The 21996-nt window shown below is 38.4% G+C and overlaps 1 protein-coding gene across 17 annotated transcripts in view; it reads left to right on the forward strand.

Moving 5' to 3' along the window:
• The window catches only part of KLF12 (KLF transcription factor 12), a 590400-nt gene that overhangs the window by 501955 nt on the left and 66449 nt on the right, over positions 1-21996 (forward strand). For all 17 annotated transcript variants that reach the window (XR_012009964.1, XR_012009965.1, XM_072782791.1 and 14 more), the window contains one exon: positions 13264-13326. Coding sequence is in view for 15 of the 17 variants with exons in the window: in XM_072782791.1 (XP_072638892.1) it covers positions 13264-13326 (63 nt within the window). In the remaining 2 variants the exon portion in view is untranslated. The remainder of the gene's footprint in view (positions 1-13263; positions 13327-21996) is intronic.

The raw sequence follows: 21996 nt of genomic DNA on the forward strand, positions 1-21996 counted from the left end.
ATATATATATATTTACTTGAGAGAGAGTGTGTGAGAGAGAGAGAAAGCATGAGCAGGGAGCCTGACATGGGACTCGATCCCAAAAGAGCCTCGATCCCAGGACCCCAGGATCGTGACCAGGACCCCAGGATCGTGACCTGATCTGAAGACAGATGCTTAAGCGGCTGAGCCACCAGGCACCCCAAATATGTTTACTTCTGATTGGATCTTTTTCCTACTGGTTTAACCCTTTGCTCATGGGCTTTGCTTCCAGCTCCTTGATTCTTCCTTTTTGCCACTATCCCCCAACTAGAAGGCATGCCAGACTCTGCAACCCCACTCCTCTGCCTCCAGAGCCTTTTCTTCAGACACCCTCAGCCGCTTCTTCAGCTGCAGCTTTCACTGCCACGTTTATGAAAATCACATCCACTCTCGACATCTGCCCTCCTGAATTGCAGTCATTCACTTGCAGCTGCGTAAAATTAAAACCACATTTCCCTCCGTTCCTGTAGCTTCTCAGAGTGTTAGTATTCCTTTCACCGTCCTCTATCCAGTGTCGCTAGATTTTGGCAGTTCTTACGTCTCATCTCTTCTGTGACCTCTTTGGCTTAGACTTTTGTCCCCTTACATGTGAACCGTGGCCGTATCACTAAAATTCTCTGAACATTACTAGTCTTCCTCATTTTGAGTCATTGTGCACACCGCTCGCACATGAATTCTTGTGCAATAACGTTACTCCTCTGAAATGAAATCTCCCAGCAGCTTTGCACTTTCTAGAGCCAAAAATCCACAAAACATCTATCAGCAGTCATCAGACATTCTGCTTTCTGGGCTGCCCCCTTTTGCGTGAACTCCTTCCAGCTGAGGTGGTGGCTTGCTCTACTCCTCTTCCCTACTTCTTCCTGTTTGCTCATAGTTTTTTCCTCACCTGCGTACCTGGCTGCTTCTCCGTGCCTCCTCCAAAGCTGTGTCCTGTGAGGCCCAGCCCAAATCTCACATCATTAGCAGATATGAGAAAACAGTGATTTTTCTCTCCTCTGCTCTCCTGAAATAGTGTTTCCATTATTTCATTACCTACTGTCTTGCAATAACTCTTCCATTTGGAAACTGGTGTTATTCTTAACTATGTATTGTTATTATTTGACCTTTCCAGTGCTGTTAGATATTCAGGCAATTGTATGGCCGTCTTTTTTAAAAGGTCATAGGCCATATTTTAGATTACTTGACTATTATGTGATTTGATTGGCAGGTGCTGTGAACATAGTAATGCTACTTCCTTTTTTTTTTTTTTTTTTTTTTAAATCATGAGAGACAGAGAGAGAGAGAGAGGCAGAGACACAGGCAGAGGGAGAAGCAGGCTCCATGCAGGGAGCCTGACATAGGACTGGATCCCAGGTGTCTAGGATCACGCCTTGGGCTGAAGGTGGCGCTAAACTGCTGAGCCACCCAAGCTGCCCTAGTAATGCTACTTCTTAGTTCTTTCCTCTTTATCATTTTTTTTCAATCACAAAAGGGGGCTTCATAAACAACCAGAGCAATGATACTGTGATCTGTATCAAATTCAGAAATAGCCAAAATAAGTAAACTGACTCTGCCTTGATTTGCCCGTTTTGTTAATAAAATGATGGCCAATACATGTTTCTGCAGGATAAACCCTGTAGCCTCTTGGGCCAGTGCTACATGAAGCAGAGGAATGGGAATACTGGTGATTGACGCTGGGGCTGAGGAGGGAGTAGTAAATTTGAACTACCTGGAGGAAATGATGTTGATCAATTGTAGAGGGCCTGGTGCATTTTGGAAGTGCCTATGTGGTGGGTGCATTGCTGTTTGTCCAATCCTGATGAGTGGGACTTCATCTATTTCTTGCCAGTCTCCCCAGGCACCTTTAGCCATGTGGGTATTGATTGATGTATTTGGCAGCTCTTGACCTCAGATGCCAGATTCTAAAATGAAGTGTCTCTGCAAGACCTAGCTGATCAGTTCCTGGCTCCTTTGCCTTAAAGTCCTCCAGCTTCTTGACCATTGGTTTTGACAGTAAGAGAGCATCCTCTACAGCTGTCTACAGATCAGACTACTCTGTGATTAGTCCTGAATCCCTCTGTTGCATACCATTCCCTTTGGTCTATTTGGTGTCCACTTAAAGAAAAGCATATCAGGATTTACACACACATACACAAATATGTACATTCATTTCTTTTAGACACATTATTTAAAATAATTAAAGACAATGGCTACATATAATTACCAGATTGGAGGCTTTCTATATTTGAAATTTTACTATCAGTGAAATGTAAGCTACATTTTCTCCTTAGAGATGGCTTATCATCTTTAGAGCCTAGTTTATGCCATTTTCATTATGCTTGTGAACAAAATGATACAGAATTTTGTCCTACTCAAAGAAAAAATGGTACAGCCTTGTGAGCTATAACACTTTCTTGAGAGAATGCTAAATTGTAATAGATCCAATTTGGGGTGACAAAAAGCCCATATTACATACTTTAACTTTGCCTCCTTTTTCAGCCTAAATGAGGTATCTCAAAATTAATGCAGCCAGAGGCAGTAAAAGCGTTTGAAGTGATTCTTCAGCCGCTTACTCTTCTTTCTCGACAGAGCACACTAAATAAAAGACATTACTGGTGTGACTAATAGAATAACCACCAATCAGAGTGTCTTTCAGTTCATGAAATTCCTCCAACTCAGTCCACACTAACAACGAAATCAAAGGATTTCAGTTCACATGTTAAAGGACAGGAATCTTAATGCACCGTACACGGAACACTGAAAAAATAATACATCATACTTACATACATGCAAAATGAAGTGGAAAATTGAAGCAATTATCAGGGTATCTCAGATTAAAGAAGGAATTTGGGATCTGTGTCACCTGGATAAATGTTGGTTCCACAATGTAAATTGTTGCTGGACAATTATGTTGTTGGACATAATCTAAATTCCCCCCCCCCCCCGCCCCACAATCTCATCATGGCATTATTTCTATTAACCTTGTAGCATGTCTTTTTTTCTTTTACTCCTTTCTTCGTACCACTTTTTAACATTCCTGCTATTAGTAATTCTGTGCCCAACGCATGTAAAAACCACGGTGGCAAAGTAGTAGAATTGACGAGGAGTTTATTTGCTTGAAAAAAAAAAAAGTGTGCAAGAAATGTATACACACACATATACTCTTTGTTTATCAGTGCATATATAATGAATATTATCAGAATGAAGAAATACATCACTAAGTAAAATAGGAAAAAAAGTAGTTTTAGACAATCTGTATTGCTTATATTCTTATCCCACAAAGGAAGAACACTTTAAAATGTTTTATTTTGAAATGATTTTTGGAGTTAAAAGTTGCAAAAATACTGTAGTGAGCTCACAGATACCTTTAACTTGGCTTCCCTATTGCTGCCTTCTTACATGATGATAGTACCGTTAATGCAAACCAAGAAATTCTTACCCAATCAGCACTAAACTGAATACTTCAGGTGAATGTCACAAGTCTCTTCACCATGTCCACTACTCTTGCACAGATTTCTCCAGAGGTGAGGAAGTAAGGGACGCATCTGCTTTGGCATCCTGGCCTAAGATGGGTCCTGCGTGCCCACTGCACTGCACGCAGGCCAATGTGGATCTAAAAAACCCATCTCCTGGCGGGGGCCAAAGCTTCTTTCAGATGACACCCAGGCCACATCACTTTTCACTCACTGTCCTTTCTACTTTTGTACTTCATCTGTAATATATATTAAGGGTAAATATAATAAACACTAAATATTAAATTATTATGTGTATTTACTTATTTATTTTTCCAGATAATGCAAGAACAAATCTTAAGAAGAATAAAAAGGCTACCATTATGAGTTCCCATTATCCCCTTTTATTCACAGAGCAATATTTAGCATATGCCTACTTTATACCCGATGTAGGGCTTGTTACTGGGCATATAGTGGAAAGCAAAGGAGAAATAGTTGCTGCTTTTTGTCCAATAATCACTTTTTTTAAAAAAAAGATTTTATTTATTTCAGAGACAGCACACATGGGTACAGGAGGAGGGGGAGGTGCAGAGGGAGAGGGTCTTAAGCAGACTCCCCACTGAGCACAGAGTCTAACTCTGGGGTCCATCTCAGGACCCTGAGATCATGACCTGAGCCGAAATCAAGAATCAAACACTTAACCTGACTGTGCCACCCAAGCGCTCCACCAAATAATCACTTGTATAAACTGTATATAAGCCTGATATGAACTGTGAAGGACTAATGGCAGGTATATTGGGAGTCTGTAACATAGAGACATGGTCCAGTTTGGCCAGTCAAGAAAAGCAAAGTGGTATTTGAGCTAAGAGATGAGAATGAAGAAGAGTTACGGAGGTGATGGAGCTGTGTGGGAGATCCTGTGCAAAAGGAACAACTCAGGGGCACCTGGTTCAGTCCAAGAGCATGCAATTCATGATCATGGGGTCATGAGTTTGAGCCCCATATTGGGTATAGAGATGACTTAAATAAATAAAACCATAAAAAAAAAAAAAAAAAAGGAACAACAGATTTGGAGGCACTGAGCCGAGAGAGAAGCTAAAAGGAGGCCAGGGTGACTGGATCACAGAGAGTAGGGTGTGAGGAAGGGTGTTATTGTGGGAAAGTGAAGCTGGAGAGGTGAGCGGGGGCCAGATCATTGGCAGGTAGGCCAAGCTGAGATTTAGGTCTATATCAAGAGCAATGAAAAGCCACTAAAGGGACAGCGGAGTGAGAAGAACAGATTTGCTTTTTAAATATATCACTGTGGCTCTAATGCAGAAAATGGATTGGGAGAGATTTTGGGAGTGGTGCTGCTAAGAGACAGGTGTGAGTTAAAATAGGTCAGTGGCTATGGAAATGAAAAGTGGGTAGAACAGAGGCAGTGTAGTGGACAGGCCTGAGAGTAGGAGAGAAGTTCAATCAGGGATGGCTCTGTGTTTCCTGGGTTACTTGACAGAATTGATGTTGGGGACATTTACTGTCCAAGGCAACACTGAAGGGAAAACAGATTATTTTTGGCTTTTCTAATATCAAGGGAAAGGGAGAAGAGATCATGTTTTACCTCTCTTAATATTGGTTATGAGATCTTATGAGCCTAAGTTGAGTCATGAAGCTCCCAGCTTCCTGTCAATAAGTGGGGATCTCTAGCATTCCCTGGATGAGTAGGGGGAGAGGTTTAAAGTCATGCAAGAAAGGGGCCCCTATTTGGCTCAGTTGGTTAAGCGTTGACTCTTGATTTCCATGCAGGTCATGATCTCAGGGTTGTGAGATCGAGCCCCTGCATTGGGCTCTGTGCTTAGCACAGTCTCTACTCTCCTCCTTTTCCCTCTCCCTCTGTCCTGCCCTATGCATGCGCTCTCTCTCTCAAATAAATCTCTTAAAAATAATAATAAAAGTCATGGAAGAAGATGTGGAGTTTCCTGGTGTCCAGACCATGGTCTGCTGCTTTTCTCACTTAAATTGTGCCTCCAAGATATTCAGGCCTCAATGACCATTTACCTGGTAAGGATGCCCACATCTCCAGCTCTCTTCTTGAAATTAATCCCCAAACATAACCTTTATTCCTTATACTGGCTCCTCTAATCACTTAACTCACAGCTCTCGATGTTAGCCAAAAATTGTTCCCTTATTTTGCCTTGTCCCCCACATCTTATACATATTTACACCAAGTCCCAGGGATAACACCTAATTTATTATATATCTGTCTTAATCTTACTCTTTCTCCATTCCTGCTCCTCTCTGCCCACTGCTGCCATCTTAGATCCTGCTTTGGCAACATTTGTATAGTAGACCTCCAGTGATTCTTCCTGCGTAATGATTCATTCTCTTCAGACCACTCTCTACCCTCCTGCCAATGTGACTTTTCTAGTACACAAAGTTGATTGTGTCAGTTCTGACTTCAAAAGCCTTTGGTCATTGTCCTTTAACTCTTTGAGTTAACTGTTTAGCATAGTACACAAGATCTTCCCTGATCAAGCCCTATTACTACAAAATCTCCTTCCCCTACCGACCTGCCAAACCCTTTACTCTAGTCACCCAGAACAATTTTTAGTTTTGGTCTTGGACATTTCTACCCTTCAATGCCTCTCCATATTTCCTAGGGTAATAACTTCCAGGTCTCCTCCAAAGCTCAATTAATTCAGACGCCCCTTTTATCTGCTACCTTGGCCATTTATTGTCCAAACTCATGGTTGTACTGCACACTCCCTTAGGTCGTATCATGTTTGTGTAGATGTAATATTCCCTCATCCAGCACATTTCACAGTTTTGAAGAACTTACAATGGTGTCTGACACAATAGAGGTCCAATTAATATTTGAATTAATGAATAAGTAGTAGGTATACAATAAATGTTGGTTGAAGATGTGAGTGATGCATATATGGCTCTGAGCAGTAAAGATTGATATTAGTGTTCTCCAGCTGACTGCCCCAGTTACTAACTCCTTAGTCCCACGTTTATTTGCTAATAATTATATACTGAGCTCTGAGGATGCAGTGGTGACTTAGACATGACCATTGCCATCCATCCCAGAAGTTATAGTCTAGTAGGGAAACTGGTCTAATCAAGCAGTAATTATTTGTTGAGTGCCCATTTTGTGTCAGGTAATAGAGATAGGACAGTGAGCAAAAAAAGAAAAGCTCCCTTGTCCCCCTTAAAGCGTACTGTCCATTTGTAGAGACAGACAAAATAAACTAAACATACAAACAAGTGTCATCCTCAGTTACCATGTGCTAAGTACACGTGCTGAGAGAACTTAGTGCAAGTTGACCTAGACCTGGAGATTGGGATGGCTTCTTAGAATTGAACATCTGCTAACCAGGTAGTAAGAGAAGGCAGAGAATCTTCAGTGTCACTGACAGAGAGAGAGCAAGTTGGAGATGCTGAGCGATGAGGCTGGGATTAATTAATATGATGTAATTGTGCAAACCAAATGGTCTCTTTCTAGAATCCCTCATTCTGTTTATATATAGCAGAAATACATGTTGTTCCCTTCAAAACACTACATTTTTAACAAAATTTATGCAGTTGTAAGTAAACAGTAAAAAAATTATGTTAATTCAGTATGATGTTTAAGGTTAGGCCACTCTTCTAAAAATAACATCAGTGGCTTTGCAGAAGAGAGAGAGAGACTACAGTATAATGAGAGGGAAAAAAGAACCTTTAAAAAATAGATGTCATTGCTAATGGTCATCTAATCACTAGCTTGATAAAAGCTGAGAATAAATAGGGCTCACTTAATTTAAATGCTGGAATCATACATTTTTATTTGGTCAAGTATAGTGCATGTATTGTTGAGTAAAACATCCAAACTAACCTGAGCAATCATGAGAACTTGTATTGAGTACAACTATGTATAAGAAGGAAGCAATACCAAGAATTACTTTAAAATTGTCTCTCGAGATGCCTGGGTGTCTCAGTGCTTGAATGTCTGCCTTCGACTCAGGACATGATCCCAGGGTCCTGGGATCCAAGTACCACGTCAGGCTCCCTGCAGGAGCCTGCTTCTCTTTCTGTATATGTCTCTGCCTCTGTCTGTGTCTCTCATAAATAATAAATAAAATCTTTAAAAAAATAAAATAAAAATAAAATTATCTCTCATGTGATTGTGCACGGGAAAATTCTGATATTTACAAATTACTGTGGAATTATTTCTAGATTAATCTGTCCTTCCACAAATGTAGTAAACCAAGGTGTTAAAGTGTGTATTATATTGAATAAATGAAACAATTTATGGATAAAAATATGGGCTAATAATTTTATTATAAAATTGTAAAAATGGACTAAAGAGTGGAAAATATTTGTACATTGTAACTGCCCATGATCTTGATAATGAAAATCTGTACTCTTGCTAGATGAGTAATTACCTACAAAAAATATTTTATTGGTCTGTGAACTTATAGGTTATTCTGTTTTTTCTCAGTATTAAGTAGGCATTCGAACATAGGAATGAGAGCATAAAGGGACCCTAGTATTATTCCAACATTGCCACTAGGTGAATGATGCTGCCATTTTACATCTGGGAAGATAAGGAAAGAAACACCTTTAAAAATTTTGTTTTGAAAAAGATGTGATTGCAAAACCCGAGTCTAGTTTTCAGAGAAGATCTAGAGATTAGGCTGGAGATAGAAATTTGAGTTATAATATGGATGGCACATAAGGCCTACAGAAGGGACGATATCCCTTCTATGGTTATGCCCAGGCCACGCCAACATTTATGGTCCAGACAAATGAGAAGAGAAAGGTTCACACAAAGTTTAAATAAAAAAAAAAAAAAAAAAAAAGGAAGAGGAGGAAAGGCAGAAGAATTTCCCTGATACTGAGCCAAGAAAGCTTTTCAGGATGGAATGATCTGCTACATCAGTTAGTACTGAGAGTTTGAGGAGATGAGGACTGAGAATTAACTGTTAGATTTGAAAACATGGAGGCCATTGATCCCCATGACAAAGATGGTTTCATCTTTGAAATTAGATTGAATTGGGTTCTAGAAAAAATGGGAAGCAAGGAAGTGGGCATAGTTAGAATTAATTATACCATCTAAAACTTACATGTGTGGTGTATTATGTATTTAAATAGCAACACAAGAAATTTTCATAATCAGTTGAAGGGAGGTCAGTAGTTACATTACTGTGACTTTCTTGTGAGCACTTGCATGCTTAATATTTCGTCCAGTGCCAAATTTAGGTCAGGAAAACTAGTACTTTCACTTTGCATTTACTTAAACTATAACATATTCAAATGGCCTTCAATAAATACAAAATCTCTCATTAAAACCCCTGGTACTAATTCATTTTATTGCATCCTTTCGGGTAGTGTAGGAGGAATATATATGAGTTCATAGGATTGGATGATAATGTGAAGTAAGACAAGTCAGACATACTGTTAGAGTTCCAATTTTGCTGTTCACTAGCTATGTCACCCTGGCAAGTTACTTAACTCTTCTAAGCTATTTTCTCAAAGAAATGTGGATAATAAGATTATGAGGATAAAATAAGGTAATGTGTCTGATGTACTTAGTATGGTATCTGGCACATAGCTGGGTTAGTAAATGGAATGATTGTGTATTGGTGTGATTACTGACTTGTTCTTGAATGGGACGTAACTGAACTATGATGCAATTTAGTAAACAGAAGATAGATCTTCTAATAAAGAACAGAAAAATTAGATGTCGGGGAGTAAGCCATACCTTAGAAACCACAGTAGTTGGTTCTTATTACTCTACATGGGTTCATTTCTCTTTGTTATTTCCTTGCCTTTAGTGAAGTCATATAAGCATGGTAGTTAAAGACTGCAGGTCTCTAAAGCACATTTGTTGTCTCAATCCTCTGGAATTAATTGGATATTCCAGGTTCATCTTCCATCCTTTCCAATCCAATCAACACTGCTGGTGATAATAGCCAACATGTATTGACTGCTTCCTGAGTACCAAGCACTGTTCTGAACACTTTACAACTATTAACTCATTTAACTCTCACAGCCCTTGGAGGTGGCTGACATTACTGCCTCCATTTGTACAGATGAGAAAATTGAAGCCCAGAGAGGTTAGGTAACTTGCCCTAAGATGACATGACTCTCTTGGTAAATGGTGGAGCTGGAATTCAATCCCAGGCAGGCTGTTTCCACAGTTTGTACTCTTAACCACATCATTTCTAATTTGATTTGGGACTATAAGATTGAATTTAAGTTGGCATAGCTTTTCTGTAGTGGGAATAGTGAAAAGAAAGATGGTATCCTCCCCCAGCAGTTCATTAGTAATCAGTAATTTGAGTATTTGCGTTTCACATCCTACCTCCAGCCACCAGCCATTAAGGAAGGTTCATAAAACCTTTAGGAAGAACAGAGCGATTGTATCCTCTTGACTTACTATAAATATTAGTCATTAAAATACAAGATTTGGGGGTCAGATTCTTTGGAACTTATATCCAAAGAAGGAAGAACCATTTTTGTATTAAGATATTTAAAAAGTTCTCACATGCTTAGCAGAGAAGCTAAATTAAGCCCTGTGTTGGGCACAGTTATAAACATGCTGTCTGCCTTAGATGAGTAAGTGTATGTAAATAGAACAGTTGGTATACATGGCCTTAATGGTATGGCTTCCTTTTTTTTCTATGTAATGTAAATCACCAAATGTGAGCATTTCCATCTGACATTAACTGTCAGTCTCAGAAGAGCACATTGTAGGATTCAGTGCATGTTGCACAACAACCCAAATTGCTCTTTTCTTTAGCTTGGCGATTTTTTTTCTTTTCATATCCAGCGGTTAGTACTAAGGCCTGAAACCCTTAGTTACAGAACAAAGTGGCTTAGCAGTAATCGAGCCTGTGTGAGGCTAAGAGAAGAATAATGAACATTCCCTGCAAGCTTCCTGCCTAGATGCAGGTGCAGGAATCAGGAGGTCATGAATAATGCATGACATGCAGATTAGGTGGTGGTTTCTCCTACTGGGGTTTTGACTTTGCTACCTGCCTGGCTGCTATATGTGGAAAGAAGGGCGGCGATGGCCAGAAGTGCCACAGTGTAGCCTGAGCTCACAAAAACCCTGCGTATCCTTTTGAAGAAGTAAAATTTGGGGATAGCTGAAATGCAAACCTTTATGGTCTGTCTACTTTATCAAATGAAGTATGCTCCGTGTTGTCAGTTTACTCCTTTTCAGTAGGGTGGGGGAAAGCTTTCTTGTTTTACCGTTTTAATTTAAGAAACCATGTAATTATTTGTTCATATCCACATATATTCTTTTAGATTGTTAAACCATGATAGAAAATTACTGACTTACAGTATTTGATCTATGGATCAATGAAAAGATACAAATACCAGAAGAATACTGTAATTATAAGTTAAATGGGCTCGTTTTTCTCCACTGATAGATGGAATGAGAAGCATCAATAAGAGAATACTTCCATCATCAAGCTTCACCTGATGGAATTACGATAAATGGAAATGTGAAGGTTAAGGAGAAAGGAATAAAGGATGTGGAGTGAATTAAAGAATCGTGAGCAGTCAGTCTATCACTCCTTAGAACTTTATATAGGTAGTAGGACTCTGACAGCCTAGTGAGGCTGTAGGGAAGGTTAGGATGACTTCCTGTATGTCCCTTGGATCAGGAGATTTAGTTGGGGAGATATTTTTTGACTCATAATTCCGTTTTGATGGTTGTATTCCAAGCAGAACAACTGAAAGAAATAAGAAAAGAGAAGAAAAAATGAGCCACGCTACCTTTTGTATAATTCTTATGCGTTTCTATTGCATGCTTTTTCTCTCTCCCCAATTTGGGGTGCCGGAATAGGAGCTGGCTTTCATTTCTAGCTGAGTCTGTCATTTCCGCTAGGCCCCAGTTTGGCCAGATGCCAAGACCAACAGGTGATCCTTGTAGCTGCAAAACAGCAGGAAGTGGGCCGTGCTTGAATGAGACAGTTCACCAGAGGGGCTGTCTGGCCTCTCTCCATCTTTCTGCATAATTAACATCCCCTCCCCCATGCAGAGCAGAAAATCTGTGCTGAGCAGCTCAGCTGCAGCAGCCATTGAGAAGTGCTGTGAGGAAAAGAATGTTAATAAGGGATGTTGGAAGAAATAAGCCTTCCTAGTGCAAAGTGCAGTCTGGCTCTGGATTTACAGAAAGTTTGCATTTGGCCCTTCTTCAGGGCTGGAATGGTACTATCTGTTTTAAAATGATTTTCACTTGCTAAACAACTATGGAGAACTGAGTTCTAATGAACCTTGGAGCCGTTGGTTCTGATGAGACTTAAAGACCCGTTTACAATTTCTGTTTTCCTTCCCATAAATAAGAAAGATGTGTGGGACATAACGATAACACAAGCTGAAAGACTGCCTAGTTCTCACTAATTCCAGTAAAGATAGAACAAAGCAGGAAGTTGGCCACAAGGAAGCAGGAAGTAAGACGTATTGTGTTGCCAGTTAGCGACCCACAAAGGGGTGGAGGTTCAGCAGCTAGCTCCTGATTGGAAGATATCAGCAGTTCTTGGAAATATAAGCTGTTCCAGTGGATGACTCTAACCCAGGAAATTTATAAGGCGATATCGTTTTTACTTCTCCATTGCTGAGCTCAGCTTTTGAATTGACTACCTTCCTCAAAACCCAGCTACAGAGAGCATCACATCTAGAAAACTTTCTCCTTGAAATAACTGTCAACCCTTCCTTCTTCCCCCAGCCTCAGATTCTGTTCCTGGACATTTGGATGAAGTTACTGTGGGGGGAGGAAAAAAAATGAAAACCAAGACCCTTTTCTTCTATCTTTCTACTTTCTGTGTCTGAGGCTTGCAATTAAACTGACAAAAGTCTAAATAAATAAACTGACAAAAGGCAGATTAGCAAAGGAGGGGAAGAAAAACCTGTTTACATATGCAGCATGCATACTTGCAGGAATGCTCTGTGATGAGTGACTCAAAAGGGTGGTAAAAGTTGGATCTTCTATACCATTTTAACAAAGAGTGATAAATTGTGTAGAAGTGACTAGTCAAAAGAAAAGGGGGGGATTGACTAGGATGGGAGAAACTAATGATAAATAAGGATTGTTTATGCAGACCTATCTCAGTATCACATCTGGTATAAAGAGTTGTGTGTTGCACTCTTCTTCCTGGTATTGGAAGTGCAGGGAGGGGGGCACCTTTACAAAGGAAAGTTTCCTTTACAAAAGGGAAATTCGTGTCCTTGTTTTTTACACATATAAAGGGAAAGTAGAGCGTTCCTCCTAGGTCTACTGTTTCTTACTTGGTTTCTGCTGATAATAATTCTTATGCCAAAATAGCATATTTTGGGATAGTGTATCCTGATCTCCTTCATTATCTTGCTTTTTAGGGCTTAAAATCCAATAGTTGACTTGGTCTGTGCACGTACTGTCTCTGTATCACTTCTGGAAAGAGGTAGCAGAAGGGACTCATTGTAGGCAAACACCATACCTTATATTATTTTACCCACTTCTAAACCTGGCAGGGATTAGCTAGTCAGTAACTTTTTGTTGGACTGAATGAATCTGTCATTGGATTAAAACTGGTGATCCTGTTTTGGAGGTCCTCACAGTGAACATTGCGACAAGCCATTGTTATGTTAAAAGTGGTACCAAAGGAAAGAGAATGCAGGTTTGCATGCATAGGAATTTAACTATGTTCATTTACTAAGAGGTGATTAAGTTCTGGGGCATTTTATATTAAGCAAGAGATCATTTATATAAACCAGCTCTTTTTTTTTTTTTTTCCATTTGTTCATTTGTAATCGGGAATGTGCTTTTTTTAATGACTGGATTATTCTCATCTACCTGCAGGGTACATCCGTCCCCAGTATCAAGGGTCCGGGGTAATCGAATGAATAATCAGAAGTTTGCTTGGTGAGTATATAGTCTGTTATAAAAATTTGTAAGTCTTATGGAAAGTCTTAATAGGGTGGTATTAAAACAGAAGAGAATTATTTTTGCTTCTCAATAGAGAATACATTTCTACTAACTGAATTACATAGTCTCCCTTTCCTTTGGAAAGTTCTAAATAGAAGCAGTAAAGTGCCTTCTCAGCCAAAGCTCTTCACTCATCAAAAACTGAGACATTTTTCTTCTAACAGATATGGCATATTTTCCAGGATTATCCACTGTTATATTTTTAAAGAATGTTTCTCTTTTGTTGAAGATATTGTAAGTTTTCTAGTGAGATTTAAGCAATAACTCAGATTTTTCTCAGGTACCATTTTCCACTTCTTATAAAGATTTTCATTGTAAATTAATCTATTACATTAATTTTGATGATTACTATTTAGATGATTTTTTTTCTCATCTTAGCTATAAATATCCAGGGATTTTCTTTCTTTATTTTAATTTTAGGGCAAATGAAGACCTTTTTGTTTTCTTTTTCTTTCTTCTGTCTCTCTCTTTTTGGCTTAAAACAATACACATTTATTCTCTTAAAGTTCTGGAGATCAGAAGTTCAAAAGGAGTCTTATGGGCTAAATCAAGGTGTCAGTGCAGTTGATTCCTTCTGGAGGCTCCAGAGGAGAATCCATTCCTGGCCTTTTCTGTCTTACAAAGGCTATTCTCAGTGCTTGGCTTACGGCCCCACATCACATACCTTTCCCCCTCTGCTTCCCATGTCACCACATTATATCCTTCCATTCTGTGGTGAAATCTCTTTCTGCCTTCCTTTTACAAAGACATTTGTGATTGTACCTCAGGCCCCATTACATAGCCTGGAATCCTCTTCCATCTCAAGATCCTTACTCACATCTGTAAAATCTGCTTTCCCATGGAAGGTAACATTCATTAGGTCCAGGGATTATAACACAGGTCAAAGATCTTTGACTGACTAGTTCTTGAAATAAATAGATAGATAGAACTTATCAGAAATGACCTGAAAAATTATTACAGTCACAAAACATTGTCTATGAATTCTTTAAAGATGCAATTTAAAGTGTTTCACAAATGTTTCTTGTGAAACAAAAAATTAATGTACTAGATTTGTTTACTCCATTACAAAAAATTAACTTTTCTACACATAATATATCTTCAAAAAAAGAAAGGAAAAAAAAAAGTGAACCATGCACCGTATTACTTAAAAAGTGAATGGAAATTCACAGATCTCCATTTGTACTTCACTAGATTGTATTTAGAATGGGATTTTGATTAAAAACTATGGCTTTTTTTAAGTATGGGAAGATGATTACCAAAGACTGAGCTTCCAAATTAATTTTATTCCTAAATCAGGATTATTTTTAGACACAAAATAATGATTCTTTGAATTTGAATAGTGTGTAATCAACTCACCTCCCTTCCCCCATTAAATCTAATTAACCCTCACAATAGCTTGGTGATGTTGTTAAATATTATGCTTTTCTTTTTCACAGAGGGGGAAATGGAGCACAGAGAATATAGCCATTTGCTTCTACACTGTCTAAAAGCAGGGGCATCCTTCATGGTTTTTCACAGTCGCTAAAGCATATTGTCCCCTGTTAAACCTGGAAAGCTAAGAGAATAATAATGCTGATGCCCATTACACAAAAGGGAAAGGAGAAGCAGGTTCTTTCTTGACTGCACAGAATTGATATTCCTTCTCAGTACAAGGCATACTGTACTAAAGAAACTTTAGAACATACAGAGAATATGAGACGTTCAAGTGAGTAACATCAACTAAGGAATACAGTACAGCATTGCCAGTTAGCATATCCATTTTCTAACAACTGATTTCTCAATGGCTAAATGTGGATTACTGAGTAAATAACAAATATTCTTTCCTTCACGCTTCCTTTCTGAAGTATTGGAGTAATGGTAACTTGTTCCTACATAATTCATAGCATGTTATTTGGTTAGTAAGTTTAAACCACTTTTATCTCCAGAGAAGTAATCCATGAAAAACAAAAAGGATTTTTACTACTAGCCTTGAGAAAATTCAACTTTTATTTATTCAGCAACATTTATTTACAGTCCCTGGCACTGTGAAAAGCACTAGATTAGAAAGATAAATAAAACATGGTTTCTGTCCTCGAGGGGCTCGCTCTCTTGAAGGTGAGGGAGGGGTAGTGTATGCGTGTGTGTGTGTGTGTGTGTGTGATGTCGCACATATAATACACAATGTTATATAAACAACATATAATACGTAATGAAATGTGGATAATGCACTAAGGAAATATATCAGAGGAAAATGTTATCAATTCTATTTAAGATCAATTCGAGAATGGATAGTGCAGAAGAGAAAAAGTATCAAGAAGGAGAACTTTTAGAAAATCTATCCCAGAGAAGGTTTCTGAGCAAAGACCCAGAATTAGTAGGAAAAGCAGAGGGTTGAGTTATTGCTTCCATTATATATTGAAACTTGTGTTAAAGGACCTGGGACATTTCTAAATTAACTACAGTAGGAACATACATGAATTTAAATCATGTGCTTTATTTGGTCGTAAGTTGGTTAAAATTCCTATTTTATATATATATATATACACTACTTTGAATTTTCCTGAAGTAAATGCTATGCAACTGGTATATGGAAATAAATCAGCTGGCTAGGAAGAAGCCCAGTGACTCACCCAGCATCTACATGTAGTTCAGTGATAAACGCTTGCTTTTTCTTTGTGAAAGATTGGCTCTGGAAATTCAGAAACTTTAAATACTCACGCCAGCAATGGAGATAAAGGGAAAGTGACTGTTTCCCAAAAAGAAGAACTTCCCCCAAAAGAAGTTTGGGATAATTTAGAATTATAAGATAAATTCGACACTAGCTTGGCTCTGGTTTGAGTTAGATCTGCAAACACTGTATGTGAGTGATGCTGGATGATTTTGTAAAGTTGGGTTAGCAAATGCTCCAATCAGTTAAAAGAACATTGTTCATTAGAAAAGCAATAAAGCTTCACTAAAACATGAAAAGATTTGAACTTATAAGTTATGCATAGGAAATGCATGACAATTGGTAGGTTATAAATGTCAGTGGCTGTGGTTGAGCTATGAAACCAGTGTTTATTATTGAGTAAAGACAGTTTAAAATTTTAAGTAGTGTTTTCCTTTGCATAATGTTAATATGAGAGGATGCATCCACTGGCCTCATTCCTATGGCAGCATTTCTTCTCTCTGGAACTGAAGTAATCTGTGGAAAAGAAAGTCTGTTCAAGGCAAACAAACCTGCTTGAATGGAAAGAAAATGTGGTAACAAATGTACATCCAGGGAGGAGATGAAAGCACCAGGATGTAATGGGTACAGTGACAGATGTTAGGATCGAGCCAGGTTTGCTGTAACTATCTGCTAACTTCCAGGGATTAAAGAATGTCAATAAGAACTTCATGACAGATATGTTAGCACCCTTGTAAAGAACATGAGATCATTGTACAACTCATTTAATATTCAATTAATCAAAGATAGCAATCCAGCTGGACATAAACTCCGTCCCTTAGAATGGCTCTCCCCTCCCTGCCACCCACTATAGTAATATTTGTCGATTTGAAGATTGATGAAGCCTATGAGGTTCAGCGTGTGAATTTCATTCTCTTTCATGGGCACATCTGTCTGTTTCCTTCACCACTGATCCTAGGCAGAGGTAATCATACCTTCCTTTCTCCAATAACTATAAAGACCTTTTTTAGAGTAGAGCATTTACCACTCTTTCTCGCATGTAATAATGCAGGAAAAACTATTTTGTTCCATTGGGGGGAAGTGCGACCGGTTTATTAGAGAGTTGAATGTGCAGATAGATTTACTTTCTTTACAGATCTTTTGGTATGAAGCTATTATATTCTGCTATCAGTCCGCAGAGAGTGGCTGTTTCCATGTGCATCCCTCTGTATTTTTATTCTCAAAAATGTAATAGACATCTGGAACCTGTGTTTGGTGTGTATGTGTAGGTTGGAGCAGGACAGGGAGAGATGTAGTGGGAAATGTCTCTGAAGTTGATTTAAGGCTCCAGAAATGTCCTGGATCAGTGTTCCAAAGACATATTCATTGGTATATGCTCATTTTTAGCTTTTCACCCTTCTCTTCTTGTCACTCCAGCCTTGACCCTGCTATTTTCCTAAAGTTTTAGAAGACTTGGGTTTATATTGTTCTTTGGTGATCATCATGGCGGTGGTTATGCTGTGCACCCACACCATCCATCGAGGGCTCTTATGCAAGAGTGGCAGTGGACATTACGTAATAGAGATTTTTATGGGCTATTTATATAGTGGCATAGAAAATAAAGTATTATTAACAGGAATTATCAGCAAATAGAAGTAATTTGTTCTAACCAGTTGGATGCTGTTACCACCCGTCTCAATTATGGTTTATTTCTTACCAACATGCCTGAGATGTGATATAGCTGTATACACCAAGAGGCTCCAGTTTTAATAGTGTAACTATGCAAATTATGACACATTCTGAATGTGAATCACATTTCATATTTGGATATGACAAAGTTCCATGTCACAAATTTTTGTAGATAGTAGAAAAGAAACTTTGCACTGCGATGTTTTATTGTTGGCTGTATAGTGCTACAACGAACTCATATTTAAATGCATAGTTGCAAAAGTTAGATGTGATTTCACAGAATCTTTCTGAAAGAAACTAGTATGTATCTTTGTCATAAAAATAAGAACACTTCTTGTTTAAAACTTTTGCCTTCACAGAGGAAGGCACTGGAATTGTCAATACTGGAAACCTGTCAGAAAGCTGATGGAGAACTTAGTCCTTGAGGGAGGGGCAGAGCATTTCCAAATGTAGGAATCGATTTCAGAGCTGAAGGAAATGTAAACATCATCAAGTTTAGTTCACTGTCTCACTTTCCACATGTAGAAATGGAGGCCCAAAGATAGCATGATAATATGTCAGATATGGGCATAAACTCAGGTCTCTACAAACCTGTCCAGTCGTTTTTCTGCTGCCGTAACGTTGCTACCTATGGGTAGAGCTAATGATTAAGTAAGGTAGGTACTTAATTCATTACCAGTTAAGCAGAAGGTTTTCTCTGGGAAATTCTTGTAACCCTGGTGTGATTCTGGGAGAGAAGGAAAATATAAGAATGGCCCTAATGAAGACATCATAGCCCACTCCCAACAGATGGCAGTTGCTCTTTGCCAGAGTGCTTACTCAGCATCCTATAGATCCTTGCATGCTCATTATTTATAGATAATATTGATTATGTTATTTAATTACCAGAGCATTCCACCGCTTTGCTTCTTGGTTTACAGAGCAAAAATTATCATAATATGTACGGACATTAATATGTGTAAATTGTAGTTTCCAGAATGGCCTGCCAGGCCTCATGGGTTTTTTTAATCCATACTTGTTGGCAAATAAGTAATAGCACATTGCCTTTAGATTTAGTTTGGAAGCTTGCTCTCTCCAGTGTTTGATAACAGATTCGGAGAATGGGCCATAGTTCACGTAATCGTGAACCAGTTTGCAAGTACCCTGTATTCATACTGAATTACAATGAAAAGAAGTGCCTCCAGGGTGTTGCTACATTTTAATTCCCTCCAAATTCACATCTTTTGATATGTTATAATCCAGTTTCAGCTGTTAAATTCTGTAATTACTTCCACCACCTCCTCATAACTTGGTAACAATTATGTGTACTTTGAACTTGTATATTGTTTTTCAGGTTGACCTTATTAAGGACCTTTGGTCTAATTTTCCTGAATTCTCCATTACCCAGAATTTCAGCAAGAAACCTCATGATAAAAGTGTTTCACATTCCTGTTAGTATCAGCTGGTTTTTGTCTCTAGTATTGCTTCAGTCACAATAGAGATGGTTTGGGGGAAAAAATTAAAGAAGGTTATTTTCTGCAATTATTTTCTTAATTATAGAAAAATTAGGACTATAAGATCATGCTGAGCCATAAAGGTCACCGCTTCTGAGACATTTTTCTATTAAAGTCCAAGAGGAGTTTGTTTTTCCTGGCTTGCTACTCAGAAGCACATTAGTGTCTTATTGAAAACCTGATGGAAGAACCTATAATGCCTGTCTTTGGACTCTATTGATTCCCGGGATCTTCCTAGCACCGTAGTCGAGGTGTGCCACTATCATGTAATAAAACATTTCTGTTTTATTAACTAATTTTATTTTTTTGTTTTTATTTTTTTTAAGATTTTATTTATTTATTCATGAGAGACATAGAGAGAGAGACAGAGACACAGGCAGAGGGAGAAGCAGGCTCCATGCAGGGAGCCCGATGTGGGACTCAATCCCGGGATCACAGGATCACACCCTGAGCCAAAGGCAGACACTCAACCACTGAGCCACCCAGGCACCCCTTTTTTTATTTTTCTTAACAATTTTTTTTTTTTAATTTAAGTAATCTCTACCCCAGCGTGGGACTTGAACTCACAACTCAGAGATCATGAGTCACATGCTCCACCAACTGAGCCAGCCAGGTGCCCCTTATTATCTAATTTTAGCATAACCAAGGAATATTAGTTCAGTATTCAAAAGGACTTGTTCGGAAAATCCAAAAATTCATGGAGACTGAACAACACACTTCTAAATAACACACGGGGTCACAGAAGATCACTTAAAAGAAATTTAAAAATATTCTTAAGTCAATGAAAATGAGGACACAACTTACCAAAATGTGTGAAATGCATCAAAAGCAGTGCTTAGAAGGAAATTTGTAGCATCAAATCTATTTATTAGAAAATAAGAAAGATCCCAAATCAGTAATCTAATCTAAGGTTCCATGTTAGGAAACCAGAAAAAGAAGTGCAAATTAAATCCAAAGTAAGCTAAAGTAAAATAAAAAAGTGAATTGTTTATAATTCTGGGATTTATAATATTTTTCAGATAATTGTTATCTTTTTAGGCTGGTTAAGGATATTTCAAATTACACAATCTGAAATCACAAGTTACTTTGGGGAAGCTACTTAAACCATAGCTTTTTATAGAGTTTTAAATTGTACAGTGTGCATTATTCTCTATCACATTCTCCTCCCTGTTAAACCTGTTCAGAAGTAGGACTTTAAAATAATGATGTGTTATAGGAAACATGAAGAACAAGGGTATGCAGCAGTCATTAATGAATAACACAGAGTAAAACTGTGTTCCAGTATGAAAAAAATGTGTGTCTCTGACAGTACCAGTACAAACCATGTTTAATTAATATATCAAATTAAAATGAAGAAAGACCTTATTTTATATAATTGTAAGTTCACGTTCCACATATTTATGGAGAAATCTCCATATCTAGAAAAGTCACATTCTTTTTCAGTCATTCATAGTATTTTTCAGTGAATTTATTTGGAATGAAACATTGGCTAATCATAGTTGTCTTCTAAATAGATATTTGAAAGATGTAATGACTAATATTGGGACCCAATAAAAAATCCTACTGTATTCTCGAGTGCTAGGAATACTGCAGGATGATAGATCTTAAGGGGCTATCCCTGTGAGAATGCTGGATGTGTCAGTACTATTTTGATCTTCATTTATCAGTCATATTTGCAATACCATCTTTCTAGCTGTGGAGATTTCTTTGTACATGGACAGTGAAGTAACACTTTCAAAATTAAATATATTCTCACCGTATTATGATTTTTCTCAGCTGACTATTAGATTTTCATAAAGTTTCCTAGTCATTTCTTTAAAATTAGCTATTTATTATGTTTCTTAGTACAGCACTGGTTATGTAAGGGAGGATCAATAACCTCATAATTAATATATTCTAATCAGTTTTAAGAGAGCAATAGATAGTATGTGATACATTTATCCAAAAAGTTAATATCTGCCGAGAGCATACCAGTTTTAGTCACACCTGTTCCATTAGGCCCACAGTTAAGCAGGAGCTAGAGGAGGGTACCTGAGTGCCTCAGTCCTCTAACTGTGGACTCTTGATTTTGGCTCCTCTTGTTTTTAGCTCAGGTCATGATCTCCAGGGCATGTGATGGAGCCCCGGCTCCAGCTCCATGCTCAGCAGGGAGTCAGCTTGGGATTCTCTCCCTTTCCCTCTGCCCCTCCGTCTGCTCACCCTCTAAATTAATTAACTAATTAAAATGAAATAAAATAATAAATCAATCTTAAAAATAAATAGGGAGCTGAAGGGCTCCAGACTCTGTTGGAACCCACTGTCTACTGGTAGCCATTGCCTTTGTCTGAATTTTCACTCACCTTAGTCTCCTTTATCAGGTGAGGTTCTTTTGTCAGAAGTAATAGAAAGTGACTGAGTCTGGCCAACTTGATCAAAAAGGTAACTTCATAGAAAAGGACATGAGGTGGGTTATGAATCAGTGGAGCTGGGCCCCAGGAGACACAGGAAGCAGGACAGCACCCAGGGTCCTGGAATGGGATTCAATAAGCAGGTGTAGGCCTAAAGGGACTCAGCTCCAGCTCCTTGATGTCCTCTTCCAAACCACAACAGAGTGAGGCAGAGTCTGATCGGCCCCAGCCCAATTCAGGTTCCCAGCCCATGGCCAAGAGAGAAAGGGTGCCTTGGTCAACAGTCCCACTAAGATCACATGTAATGAGTTTCCCAGAGGAGGAGGCCATGCTGGTACCAATCAGTGGTAAGAAGACCACACTTCATAAACAAGCACCATAGACTCAGCCTGTGATTCAGTGAACTAGAAGC

The sequence above is a fragment of the Canis lupus genome, chromosome 17, assembly GCF_048164855.1.
Source record: "Canis lupus baileyi chromosome 17, mCanLup2.hap1, whole genome shotgun sequence".
NCBI classification, from domain to species: domain Eukaryota; kingdom Metazoa; phylum Chordata; class Mammalia; order Carnivora; family Canidae; genus Canis; species Canis lupus.